The sequence below is a fragment of the Saccopteryx leptura genome, chromosome 9 (genome assembly GCF_036850995.1).
Source record: "Saccopteryx leptura isolate mSacLep1 chromosome 9, mSacLep1_pri_phased_curated, whole genome shotgun sequence".
Lineage (NCBI taxonomy): Eukaryota > Metazoa > Chordata > Mammalia > Chiroptera > Emballonuridae > Saccopteryx > Saccopteryx leptura.
The window spans coordinates 39,110,393-39,124,804 of NC_089511.1; the positions used below are offsets into that span (position 1 = coordinate 39,110,393).

General features: G+C 53.6%; 1 protein-coding gene across 1 annotated transcript; it reads left to right on the forward strand.

Annotated features, from left to right (window-relative positions):
• The first annotated feature begins 1,542 nt into the window (after window positions 1-1,542).
• SNAI3 (snail family transcriptional repressor 3) lies at window positions 1,543-9,173 on the forward strand. Its single transcript, XM_066348642.1, has 3 exons — window positions 1,543-1,671; window positions 3,891-4,499; window positions 6,582-9,173. Exons 1-3 carry the CDS (start codon window positions 1,596-1,598, stop codon window positions 6,761-6,763), a joined length of 867 nt encoding a protein of 288 aa, XP_066204739.1. The 5' UTR covers window positions 1,543-1,595; the 3' UTR covers window positions 6,764-9,173.
• Window positions 9,174-14,412: the final 5,239 nt, after the last annotated feature.

Here is a 14,412-nt window from a genome sequence, read left to right on the forward strand (position 1 = left end):
TGAGGGTTTTCTCTGTTGGTACCACTTGGGTTCCACAGCCAAAAGTGAATCTGCACCACCAAGAGAGGGAAGTCGTGAGATGTTAGTAGGGACTGAAAACTTCCTTTGGGTCATTTGATATAGAAGCCCCAGGAAAAGAATCAACTGCCCCTACCCAAAGGGGCTCTAAGGACCCTCGGATCCCTGCTGTATTTCCAAGATGAGATCAGCAGATCCTCCACAGGAGTGCTGCAGCTTCCCTAAATAACAGAGCATCTCTCCGGGGATTAAGGAGGTCATCTTGGCTGGTGGCCACACAATGGGTGGCTGAGTAAGAGTAAGGACGGTGTGGGCAAAGGGTTGGCCCAGGTATCTGTGAGTGTTATCTATGTCTGGGAGGGGGAAAGAGAAGGAAGACAGGGTATAAATAGAAACCTTTCGAGGCCCAGGAACAGGTGAATAAGCAGAAGGCAGTCACGTGCCCTCTGAAAGCCACATGCACGGCAGCATGGTGCCAGGCCATGGTCCACAGAACAGACTCGTGCCTTCTCCCGCCTGTGCATGACCTGCCCTTCCACGCTCCCTCATCAAACAACAGACAAGGTACACATGCCGCAGGTAAGGTGCAAGTGTGGGCCTGGGTCCCAATTCTACCACTTCCCAGCTTCTCAGAGCCTGTTTTCTCATCTGCAAAACTGTGGGAATGTAAGACACAGCCTTGCCTCCCACTGTCTCTGCACGGGTTCTACAGATTCACCACCATAACTACTGTGCCACCCCCAAGGCCACAGCTGTCAAAGTGCACCAATGCAGCACCTGAGCCTCAAAAGGCTCTGCCAGCAAGGCAGGCCTGCTTCACAGCCATAGAAACACCCTGGGGCTCTCAGGGGACTGTCCATAGGCTGTTGCAAAGTGCACATGCTTTGCCCTCTCTGATTAAACTTCCTGTGACCACATGTTTGAACTCCTTAAAATTCCAGAATCCCAGACTGCCCTTTCTCTCATCCAATAAGCTTTCTGTATACCTGGGGTCAACTTCTAAAGCATTGTCTCCAAAGGCAAGGGGCCCACTGGGAAAGGGTCCCACTCCCCCAGGCCGGCTGACTCCGCTGGTCACCACTAAGGCTGATCAGCTGGATAAGCTTTGGAGTTCAGGGCTTGTGTTCATCAATCCTACCGTTTTGGGTGTAAGCAGGGGGTGGGGCTGGTATAACGGGCTGGAGCGAGAGTTCTCCCAGGCTGGGCTCCACGCACGCTCCCACGCCGTGTGAACTGGAACCTGCTGGACTTCCACCCAGCCCTGACCTCCGCCCTTTAGTCGGCAGCGAGTGGGTGCGCCAGGCCCCAGGGGTCGACGTGACTCGCGGCGCGCGCCAGGGAGGTCCCGTGGGCAAGACACGCCGGCCACACGCTCCTGCCCCCACGCCGCGCACCTGTCCTGGGCGTGGCCCTGAAGCCAGTCCCGCGGCCCCGCCTCGCCCCGCCCCGGCCGCGCCGAGCGCTGGTTGGCTGAGGCGACGGGCTATGCTAATGATTCTGACCCTGCTAGCACCTGCCGCGGCATTGCCCGCCGCTTTCTGTGGACTCGCAAGTGGGACCCACGCCCGCGAGGAACCATGCCGCGCTCTTTCCTGGTGAAAACGCACTCCAGCCACAGGGTCCCCAACTACGGAGAGCTGGAGACACAGAGAGGTATGCGCTGCCGGCCTCCCCAGCCCCTGTCCAGGGCTCCAGCTCCCGAGGGGCAGGAGGAGGAGGCCCCTAGGAGCCAGTGGGGGGGAGGTGCGGTCGGGAGACACCTGTCCCAGGTGGGAGGAGAGGCGTTAGCTCACAGCCTGGCTGGAGCCGAGGCCCCGGGGCTGGAGGTAGGGAAGTGGTTCAAGTTCGGAGCGCGTGGGGATTCTCTCCCCACTTAAGTCTCTGGGCCCCCAATCGCTCTGGACTTTCATCCTATGGCCTGGAGCACCCATCCCAGCTAGGGGACCCCGGAACCATCTTCCTAGGGCAGGAGGTTTAGGAGTCCCAGGAATGGTGGGAAGAGAGCCGGAGGTCCACCTGGGGCTGCTGTCCAAGGGCTCCCGAGGAACATCCTGGCTTAGATGGTGACCACAGGGGCCGGGAAGAGTGACCAAGGACTCGGTGCGAAGGCCTAGCTTTTCCAGCGTTCCGAGGGCTTCTCTAGCGCCTCCTCACCCCTCTTAAAGGTCTCCTTCCTTCTGGCTTCCCCTCACCCCTGTGGAGGTTCCTCATGGCACGCTGGGCTAAGGGGCTGCAATTCTCCTCAGGGTGTCCGTGGGAGATGGGAGTCCAGGGCTCAGCACTGTCCCCTCATTTGCATTCCCTACTGCTGGGCACGGAGACACAGGGAGGTCCTGGGACAAAGGCTTCTAGGGTAGTCAGAGCTGGCCCCCCTAGCTCAGCAGCTTTTTGGGGTAAAGACACTCTGGGAGACTGCTCCGTGAGTCAGAGTGGGAGAGGGGAAGACGGACACTGTGAAGGCCAGGGCACCTCAGAGCCTTTTAGAGCTCTCAGAACCTAACGTGGGGAGGGAGTTTCTGACCAGTACCGAGGCAGAGCTACCACCAGGGGGCGCCTTCCAAGACCTGGAGCCTCAGGCTCCCTGTGTACGCCTCACTTCTGGGTCCTGAAATCAAGGTTGAGTCACCACCAGCAGTTTTATAAAATAAAATAGAACAGAAACTATCAGAATGCAGAGCTCCAGATAAAGGAAGCTTTTGTTTTATATATATATTATATATATATATATATAATATATATATATAATATATTATATTATGACAACATATATATAATATATATTATATATATTACATATTATGACTATATATATATATATATTATGACAACACATGGGTCATAGTTTTAAAAGTTTAAAAAACCACTGTGTAGAGGCCCTCCCTGGTCAGGTGGTTTAGTGGATAGAGCATCATCCAAGCAACCAAGGAGTGAACAACTAAGTGGAACAAGTTGATGCTTCTTTCTTTCTCTCTCTCTCTCTCGCCCTCTCCCTCTCTTCCTCCTTTCCTTTCTCTTTCTCTCCTTCTCTCTTAAATCCACGAGAGAAAAACACTGTATAAAGTCCAGTCATACAGTGTGCTCACTTCACTATTTGAATGCGCAAGTCTGAGCAACTCTGTAAGGCCCAGTGAGGGACTGTCTGAGAATAGTTTTGCAGTAGCTCTCTCTGCTTCCCTCCTTCCCCTTCCCAATCCCAGGCCAGAGACTTATTTCAACATATAAAGAATAAGAAATGAGTTGAAGGCTGATTGGGGATTTGGGCTTTGGGGAGATGCAGAATTTAACTCTCATCTACTAAACTGTTTACTTTGGGGGACTGCCATTCAGGTTAAACATGGGGGATGCTGGCCCCCAAATGTGGGAGCAACAGGCTAAGGACAGAGAGCAGCTCCTCTGGATCAGGAGAATTGGCAAGCAGCTGTGTGTACCATGTCAGGACATCAAGGGGTAATTGGGAGGTGACTGGAAGCCAATTACCTATTCTACATGGGGTGGCCCACTGCCAGTGCTCTGAATTAATGCTGCACGGGAGCCTGGGGGTGCACTGTGAGCTGGGGCTCTGAGAGAGGGTGCACCCTGCCTAGCAGTGAGAGCCTTCCTCAGCCTCATGAAGGCCATTTTGGGATTTTGCAAGGTGTTTCTCTTTTCTTGTTCTTAAAGAGGAACTGAGATTCCTCCTCTAGACCCCATGGTTTCCGGACCGTTATCACTTCCCCAGCTGACACCTCTATCTTTCAGGCCTTTCCCTTCAGGCCAGGCTGCTGATGGCCTAGAAGATGGGTTTGAAATTGGACCCGAGGTGCAAGTTTGAGAACGCAATACTCTGGGACTGAGCCTTCACCTTTCCGTTCTCTCTCCTTCTGCCTTTCTAGAAGTCAGCGGCTCCTGTTCTGCCTGTGGGGGGCTGGTGGTGCCCCTACTCCTCCCTGACAGGGCAGCCCCTCCCTTGCCTGGTGACCCTGCCCAGCCCTGGGAGCACAAGTCTGTCATCACCTGCATTTCCCTGCCCCTCCCAGAAGCTCAGGGGGACTCTGAGCCAGACCCCTTGGAAGTTAGCCTGATGGACCCTCGTGCAGGCCAGGCTCCCTGTGTACCCCTCAAACACAGCCTGAACCACCTCAACCTACCTCCACTGCTGGTACTGCCCACACGGTGGCCCCCAATTCTGGGCCCAGGCGGGGACCAGGCTCCAGACAGACTTCTGGGGGCTGAGCAGGCCACCTGCCCCCCAGGTGGCTTCCAGTGCATCCATTGCCACAAGCCCTACCATACGCTGGCTGGGTTGGCCAGGCACCGACAGCTGCACTGCCACCTGCAGGCTCAGCGCTGCTTTACCTGCAAGTATTGCGACAAGGAGTACTCCAGCCTGGGCGCCCTCAAAATGCACATCCGCACGCACACGCTGCCCTGCATTTGTGCCATCTGTGGCAAGGCCTTCTCCAGGCCCTGGCTGCTGCAGGGCCACATCCGGACCCACACAGGTAGGACAGTGTCAGATCCGCAAGAGGGATCCGGGTGGGAGTGGGAGTGGGACCTGGATGTTAGAAGGAGGGGAGGGGTAATTTTAGGAACAAGAGGATGGACATTCACAGCTTCTACTCTCCAGTATATTCGTGTCTTGGGACTGTTCCAAAAGTCCCACAATCTGGAAGCTCAAAACTTCAGAAATGTCCTTTCTTACTGTCTGGAGGCCAGAAACCCAAAGTCCAAATGTCCCAGGGTTCCTCCTTCCAAAGGCTCTAGGGCAGAATTTGTCCTGCCTCTTCCAGCTTCTGGGGGCTCCAGGCATTCCTTGGCTTGTGGTCACATCACTCCAACCTCTGCTTTCAACCTCACATGACCTCTCCACCCTGTGTGTCTATGTCAAATTTCTCTCTTGCTATAAGGACACCAGTCATATCGAATCAGGGCCACAAACTGCAGGATGACCTCATCTTAACCTACTGGCACCTGCAAAGCCCCTATTTCCAAATAAGGTCACATCTACAGGTACTGGGGGTTAGAACATGATGTCTCTATTTTGGAGGACACCATTTAACCCGTAACACCCAGCAAAGCATGGGATGCACAGGGATTCAGCAGGGTTTGAGTCTTACTTCCCATGGCCTTCCAGAATTCTGGAACAGGAGATGGGAGTGGGAAAGACTTGCCTGGGGTAAGAACCATAGGTGTCACAGCCTATCTGAAGGACAGAGATGACAGCTGAGTCTTCACTTAGAATCTGGGGGCCTGGAGCAAACCTGCCCATGTGTGAAAGAGAGGCCAGGAACCCACAAGCAACAAAGGAGAGAAGAGCAGTTCTGGAGAGGAGACAAAGACAGAAACGGAGATAGGAGAGGGACGTGGGCAGGGAGCTGAAGGAACCCTACGAACCTTAGCCTCTCCATTCTGTAGATTACGATACACTGCCCAGAAAGAGTGGAAGAGGCCTGGTCTGTGCAGGGGTAGCTAGTAGCTGAAGTGGACTTCAGCCCAGGTCTTTGCCTGGAGCCCAGGAATTTGTCAAGCAGAGTGGGCAATGGGAACAGGGAGACAGAGCTCCCAGAATGTCTTTGGTCCTGATCACAGACCAGGACCCCCCCCCCCCCCAGTTACAACACATACTTTCTGTAACTGGAGCCTCCCTCCCTAATCCTAAGTCACGGCTCCATGACAAGAATGTTCTGAGTCACACCTGGGTGGAGGCTGGAAAGAAGCCGTTTTCCTTGACCCTTTGCTGAGGATGCCACACATCGTCAGAGGCTCAGTGCTCGTGCTCTGGGAGCCGGGCGGGTGGGAGTCCTCACAGGAGTGGCCTAGCTGGGAGTGTGCCCAGGTGTCGGGCAGTGGGTACTACAAGCTGGTACCTCTTAGGACTCTGTAGGACTCTGTAGGGCTGGTACCTCTTAGGACTCTGTAGAAGCCACTGTACAGACAGAGAACAGGTGACTCTCCGTGACCCTTCCTTTTGCACTTGTCAGAATCATCCTGGGGGCCAAGGTCCCAACAGAAGAACTTTGTCCAAGTCCCTGGTGATTGATTTGAGGTGGCTTGGAGGATACAAGGATTTTGGCCATTCCTAAACCCCTGCCTCCTGTACAGGAGGAGGGCTCACTCCTTCCACCCACCCTCTGCGGGACCCTGGCTGGTCTCCACTGCTGGCCTTCAGTGTGCGGGTACAGCTGCCAGAAGGTGCCCGTGCTTCTCACATCCAGATCTGGGAGGCAGAGGGCTCCAGAAGAGATCTGGCAGAAACAGGAAGATCTAGCAGCTGCAGTAGATGTAGCAATGTATGCTGGACCTATGCTTTTAGGAAGGGTTAGGTACATCATTCCACCCTGTCTCCAAGCAGTCCCAACCTTAGGTGCTTATGTGGCCAATTGGCCTTTATGTTTACTCCTGGGACAGGGGCTAAGGCCCCTATCACATCGCTTATGTCCTGGGGATGAATTGGAATTGAGTGAACATTTGGAGGGGGAGGAGTGGGTTATTAATTTATAAACAAGAACACTTGAACCCTGGGACCGCCTTCCCAGGATACCCTGTATAGTCACTCACCTGGCCCCCCTTTTCTTCTCCCCCAGGTGAGAAGCCCTATGCCTGTTCTCACTGCAGCAGGGCCTTCGCTGACCGCTCAAATCTCCGGGCCCACCTGCAGACACACTCTGACACCAAGAAATACCAGTGCAAGAGCTGTGCCAAGACCTTCTCCCGCATGTCCCTCTTGGCACGGCATGAGGAATCCGGCTGCTGCCCCGGTCCCTGAGAGGTGTGGGTTGGTGCAGGTAGGCAGGATAGCACCTCACCCCGGGAGACCGTGGCCGGCGCCTCTCGTCAGCCTTGTGCTGTCTGGTGTGCTCAGAGGAGCCAGGTGTCCTGGGAGGGCAGGAGTGCAGCCCCCACTCTCAGGCACACTCCCCTGTCCCCCGCAGCCCATCGGGCCAGCAAGGTGAGCGAGGCCCTCTGCAGAGCTCCCACCCGGCTCTGCCCGCTTAGAGGGGACTTCTCTCCCAGGGATGACTTTCAGCAGAACAAGAATTACCGTTCTGTTTTCCACTTGCTCTGGTTTCAGCTTGTTTCTCTAAGAGCTAAAGACTGTTGGGGGACTGTCACCAGCATGGACAATTCCTGCCATTAAGATGACAAATGGGGCTGCCTTTGGATCTCTCCGCAACTCCACACGAACCCTCTGTCTTGTGCCGAGCGCACTGCACAGCCCGGCCTGCATGGGCAGAGCTACCTCGAGGCTCACCTCCCCGCTTTGGCTTGGGATCTGGGCCATGTCGCCTCATGTCACACGTGCGCGCGCACACCCTCCCCCTCTCACTGGGCTGCCCCTGAGATGGAACATTACCTGGAGGACCAGCTGCTAGGCCCCCATCCACACTCATGGGGCAATAAAGAGTCCATGCACTCCGCCCTGTTATGTCCTGTGAGTGTCTGCATTCTCCCAGTCCCCTGCATCTGTGGAGGAGGCTGAGCTCTGAGAAGTTCTCCAGGAACAGCAGGGTTCCTGGCCACAGAGGAGGAAGAGACGAGGGGTCAGGGCATTGAGCTGTGACGTTATGGGACAGGGAGTGAGGCTGCAGCAGGCAGGGTCCAGGTGAGCAGGAATGCCTTCTGGAAGAAAGAGATGGGTGATAGGAACAGTATCAAACAGCCTAGCAGAATAGCTGAGGGGCATGAACTCGGGCTGAAGATGAGTGAAGGCTTGCAAAAGACAAGTGTAAGGAAACCAAGGCCAGGAGAAAGGCCAGGGTGGGCCGCGAGCAGCACCGCACAGCTGGGTGTTTGTTTCTTCCCAGTCTGTTAGAAGAGAGAACCGGGGCTGTATCTGCACCCCTTTCCAGCGTCCCACCGGCGTGTCTTCATTGCGCCATCTCACATCTCCATGTCTGCTCACAGTACTGTCCCCCTTTCTCTGCACACCTTCTCTTGAGGCCGCAGGCATCTATGAATTGAACAAGTAGCCCAGGGCTCTGATCCCGCCCTGGACACGCATGCTTTCCCAAACCAACTCAGATGCCAATACACAGACCCTTCCTGCCCCAGTGTCCTGCCCCACTGCCCCAGCATTGTGGCATCATTTTCTGCTCATAGGCGGCCAAGACCCCCAGGGTGGTCACCTGTTGGGCTGGTCCTGCCTCTTGCCAGCATGTCTTAACCATCTCCAGCAGGACCCTGGAGGGAGGGTGGCGTCCGGAACCAAAGACGGAGGCCTGAGTCTAATGGAGCCTGACAGTCCTTACGGTTGGGAGGGGACACCTGCTCCTCTCTGCAGGAAGGATGGCCTGCTGTCAGCGGCTCCACTGCTGGTCCCAGCCGAGGGAGAGTTAGGCCCCTTGGTCCTGGCCCCGAAGTGGAGCCACACAGCAAGCTGCAGAGGTCCGCCTCTAGCAGCCCTGAGCCGCCAGATCTGCCAAGCCTCCTCTGCGCGGAAGAACATTCAGGGGCGTTTACAAGGACCACACTGGGGGCCGAATATCTCACTCTGCAGCCACCTCTGCTGCAGTCCCAGCCTTGGTGGCCTCCACTGTAGAGTCTACCTGCAGCTCCTCAGAGGATGAAGAGCATGGGTGGCTGGTTTAATGATGGCTGTTAGGCCTTGGACATCCCAGAGGAAACTTGACCTTGGTCTTGGGCTTCTTTAGACCAAACTGACTTTGATGAAGCAGACCACTCAAGAGAGCCCCTGCCTGGCCTCTACCAGACCGTCTCCGCCGGTGGAATGAAGATACTTCTGAGACTGGGACTGGGCCATTTGGCCACTACGGCAGTTTGCCTGGCTGCTGTTACAAATTCCCACACATCTGGCAGCTCAAACAGTGGAAATTCATTCTCCCGCAGTCCTGGAGGCCAGAAGTCCAAGACCAAGTTTTCGCAGGGCTGGTTCCTTCTGGCGCTGTGAGGAGAATCTGTCCAGGTCCCTCTCCCAGTCCTGTGGGTCTGCGGGAAATTGTTGATGTTCCTGGGCTTTTACAATAGGAGCATCACCCCATCTCTGCCTTCATCTTCACCCGGTGTTCTCTCAGTGTGTGTCTGTCTGTGTCCAAATTTTCCCTTTTGGTAAGGAAACCTGACACAGTGGGTTATGACCCACCCTATAATGATCTCATCTTGGCTATATCTGCAGTGACCCTATTTCCAAGTAAGGCCACATTCTGAGGTATTTGGGGGTTAAGACCTTACCATATAAATTGAGGGGACATATTCAGCCCCACCCCCAACAGCTGACGAGAACACACAGTTTTGCCAGGAGATTCTGGGTGGATCCTGTGCTTGGACTTAAGGTGAGGAAAGTTGAATCCTAGTCTCCCAGTCCACCGAGAACTGAGGGAGGATAGCAGATTCTTTTTTTTTTTTTTTTTTTTTTTTTTAACAGAGACAGAGAGAGAGTCAGAGTGAGTGATAGACAAGGACAGACAGACAGGAACAGAGAGATGAGAAGCATCAATCATTAGTTTTTCGTTGCGCATTGCGACACCTTAGTTGTTCATTGATTGCCTTCTCATATGTGCCTTGACCGTCGGGGATACAGCAGACCGAGTAACCCCTTGCTTGAGCCAGCGACCTTGGGTCCAAGCTGGTGAATTTTTGCTCAAACCAGATGAGCCCACGCTCAAGCTGGCAACCTCGGGGTCTCGAACCTGGGTCCTCCGCATCCCAGTCTGATGCTGTATCCACTGTGCCACCGCCTGGTCAGGCCGATAACATTCTTACTGACAGAGTTCCTAGAAACATCTCTTTCAAAGGTCTGAGTCCCCCTGGTCAGTACCTGGTCCCTCTCTGGTGCCTGTGTCTGTCCCCCTCCTCCCCTCCACTGTCCTGTCATGGGGCCCTGCAGGGGTGAGAACAGGCCTGTGCCCTAACAGGACGATTCTGCTCCCAAACTGTCTCTCGAGGCACCTGGTCCCTCTGCTGAGCAGGGTCAAGCGGCTTGGGGAAGGGTGCCTCTCCGCCAGTCTGGCAAAGGTGAGAACCCCAGCCAGCCTCAGTGCCAGGCCAGGCCAGGCCAGCACAGCACACGGGAGGCTTTTTTTTTTTTTTTTTTTTAAATAGCATCCAGATGCCTGAAGGAAGCTATATTGTAAATTGTGTTCTATTTCTGGGCTCTAATATCTAAATGAGGCAATGCACCTGTTGGGTATGAAGGAAGGGAATTTCACAGGCCTAAAATAAAGTCGAATGTTTTCCCTTCTGTGCCGGCCCATGGAAAATGCTCTTATATTTATATCTGGGCTGGCGGAGGGCAGGGGTAGTGAAGCGTCTGTTGGCAGAGAGGTGAGGAAAGGCCCGGGCACCTGCCAGGAAACTGACACAGAATGAATGGGGGGGCACCCCACTCAAAGTTAGTTGGCCACAGTCAGACTGTGAGGCGACCATGTCCCCCCCCCCCGGGCCACGCTGCCTGCTGCATACTTGGGGTTCATGGCTTCCCGCCCTGCCCTACCTTTCCTCATTATTTAGTCTGATCATTAGAATCCGGGGTGCCCATTTAACATTTGAGTTTCTGGGACCCTCTCTCCATACTTATAGAATGAGAATCAGAAAGGGGTCTAAGGCTTGTTCACATTTGTTCTTAGGTGATGTTGGCATGGCCAACTCTTTTCTTGGGGGACTGCTATTTGGCCCCCTTCCTACTCAAATCTTTACTCATCACATTCCCATTCTTCTTTCTAAAGAAAGCCTTCTGATTCCACCACTGCAGGCATGTGGTTGGAACCTCTCTCCAAGGTAGGAGCCCGGGGACCTACGGAGTTGGAAGCAGGTGTTTTGACCGCAGCCTGATTAAGTCTGGGCAAAAGCAGGAGCCTCACGAACAGAGGATTCTGGACAAGAGAACAACCATGTAATGGGCTCTCCAAGTTTGGGGACAGCAGTTTCACAGCATGAAAAGTGTTCTCAGGATGGCGTGTGATCAGCGGACAGGGTGGCACCAGAGTGCAGGAAAAAATGACTGGGCACAGCAGGCCTCCACTCTCCTGACTCACAGACTCACAGATGTGAGTACCAGGCCTCTATGAGTTCAAGCCCTGGAAACAGCTGTGAGAGGGACAGCCAGTCTCTCAGTGTCTGGGTCCCTCACCCTACTCCCTGTTGAAAGAAACCTCTCTCTTGAAACTATGGATTCACTAAGTTTATGCCTTCCCTCCAGACCCCAAAGGGCTCTATAAATATCATTTTGACCCCCAATATTTTGGGGGTTTGCTGGAAGTTTGAAAATAGCCCACTTGTTACTATCTATATTCAGAGAACCTACCCTTGGCCTCCACTTAGTAGCTAAGTATAGCTCCCTGGCAAAGTTTAGTGGAACAAAAGTTTCCAGGCCTTCATCACCTTGTGATGGCGGAACATTCCAGGGAGAGCACCTCAGCTGCCAAGACTTAGGAGCCCAGAGAGAGGCCAGAACTGATGCGGAGCACGGGTAGCACCCGCCTGTTCCTGCTCGACCTGTGAGCTGCGCGCTCAAAGGGTCTATGGCAAACAAATTGGAAGGAAGGCTCTCTGGTTCCAGTGCTATGGGGCATCGGGGTTGAGCCAATTCCATTACGAAGCTTGGGTTCTGGGTCTGCAAAAAAGGAATCGTGTTGACCTCTATTTCAGAATCCGGGAAGCACTAAGTAAATATAATAGTAAAAACAGGCACTTAGGATACTGAAAATAAAATATAATTGCTAACTTTAGACAAATCCTCAACCTTAAATCCTCTTAGAATCTGTTCATTTCTTTCCCTTCCTCCCTCCTCCCTTCCTCCCTTCCTCCCTTCCTCCCTTCCTCCCTTCCTTCCTTCCTTCCTTCTATTGATTTTACAGAAAGAGGAGAGAAAGGGTCAGGGTTTTGAACCTGGGATCTCAACATCCTATGTCTACACTCTATCCACTGCGCCACCAGCAGTCAAGCTGTCCAATTTTTGATCACCAAGTTCTGGCTGAAGAAATTCTCTCCTGTCAGCTGCCCAGGCCTGGCCCATGAGCTGCCTGAGAGCTGGTCTGGCACCTGTCCACAGCATCTACAGGTGCCAGCAGAGCTCTGGATAAATCTGAAGTATATAGATGGTGTGATGGGCAAGAGGGGCGAGGTGCAGGAATTCCAACCAGAGTCCCTCCTGGTGGCTGAATGTATGCCGTCTCTGGGTACCGAGTAGTGAAATGGGAGGCCACCTTCCTACCAGGTGAAATAATGTTGCCCCATGGCTCTCCTCAATTTTACAGCCAGCTCCTTCCGCCCGGGTTGACCCCAGGGACCCTGGAGCACTCATCTCCGCCCCTTCCCCACACCTCTGTCACTCAGAGCACCTCTTGTTTTCTCCCTATAAGGACCAACCATAACTTAATCACTTCAGTTTTGCTTATCCAGCTGAAAACACCAGCCCCAACCTCCTTCCCCTGGGAACAGGCCTGAGGTCTAGGACACAAGTGACACCTTTATGGGTAACTCAGATGAAGGGCACAAAGGCAGTAACAAAATCACAGGTGCTCCTACTGTAAAATCTATGTATTTATCTTTTGAAATGCAACTGTTTTGAATTGGCCAAAAAGAGAGGCTGATATTAAGTACAGTCAAAGGCCAGGTCCTGCTGCCATTGCTTCACTGAGCATGGAGTGAGGTACCCTCCCCAGTACACGTGGGTGAGGCGTGGCCAGCTGCCCTATCATTCCGTCACCTGCTACTCCTCTGTTGGGCAAACAAGTGTTAGGATTGCTCGCTCCCGCCTTGCCTGATTGGTGCATGAGCACAGGGCAGCACCACGTGTGTATAGTCTATGTAAGGCTGCAGGTGCTTGCCCTCAGGGCTGCAGATTGTAGATTTTGGATTGCCTGCTGCCATTGGGAGGGGCCATTTTTTTGCTCTTGTTTGCTGAAGAAGGGGTTTCTCCCACCTTCCTACCCCCACCTGTTTGCTCATCAGCCCTGAGAGAGAGAAGTGGTTTTCCCTGCCTGCTTGCTCATCCACCGTTGCGAGACTTAGTAAACAGAATGGCCCACCATTTTCCAGCTCCACAGTTCCTTTACCGTCTGCCCGAATCCAATGTGGACCTGCATGGCCGCAGCCACCCGCCTTACATCTCTCACAGAATCAGCACCTCAACCAATCATCTCACAGGTGGTCTTCAGACACCTCTCCAGGGGGCTATGCTTAAGGAGACTTCTCCCCATTTGGCACACATATTGAAAGTGCAAAAGCAGTGGGAACTACCTTGCATCCACTAAGCAGCACAAGGCGGATGCAGACAGGAGTGCCAGCTGCTGACATGAAGGCAGACACTAAGGAAATTCACAAAGATGCCAAAAGGGCCACTCAACTCACTAAAACTTTTTTTTTTTTGTATTTTTCTAAAGTTGGAAACGGGGAGGCAGTCAGACAGACTCCCTCATGCGCCCGACCGGGATCCACCCGGCATGCCCACCAGGGGGCGATGCTCTGCCCATCTGGGGCATTGCTCTGTTGTGACCAGAGCCATTCTAGCGCCTGAGGCAGAGGCCATGGAACCATCCTCAGCGCCCGGGCAAACTTTGCTCCAATGGAGCCTCGGCTGCAAGAGGGGAAGAGAGAGACAGAGAGGAAGGAGGGGGGGAGGAGAGGGGGACGGGGGGAGAAGCAGATGGGTGCTTCTCCTGTGTGCCCTGACCGGGAATCGAACCCGGGACTCCTGCACGCCAGGCCGATGCTCTACCACTGAGCCAACCAGCCAGGGCTCACTAAAACTTTGTTTCATAAAATAGTTATTTTTCACAAAATGTTAACATGTGATGAGTTCATTAATAATAGTTTTAAATAATTTTTTTTAAGCAAGAGGAGGGGAGATAGACAGACTGCTGCATGTGCCCCGACTGAGATCTACCCGGCAACCCCTGTGTGGGGCTGATGCTCTGCCCACCTGGGGCCATGATCACAACCAAACTATTTTTAGCTCCTGAGGCCAGGGCTGATGCTTGAACCAACTGAATCACTGGCTTCGAGAAGGGAAGAGAGAGAGAAGGGGGAGAGGGAAGGGGAGAGAAGCAGATGGTCGCTTCTCATGTGTGTCCTGACTGGGGATCAAACCTGGATGTTTGCATGTCGGGTCAATGCTCTATCCATTGAGCCACGGGCCAGGGCCAACTTTAAATAAATTTAATTAAATTTTTAAAATTTATTTTTATTTACTTATTTTTTCCAAGTGAGAGGAAAGGAGATAGAGACAGACTCCTGCACGTGCCCTGCCTGGGATCCACCCAGCAACCCCTGTCTAGGGCCGATGCTCTGACCATCTGGAGCCATGCTCTCAACCCAGCTACTTTTTTCAGCACCTGAGGCAGAGGCTCTACAGAATCATCCTCAGTGCCTGGGGCAATGTGCTTGAACCAATCAAGCCATGGCTGTGGGAGGGGAAGAGACAGAGAGAGAGATAGGAGAGAGGGAGAGAGAGAGAGA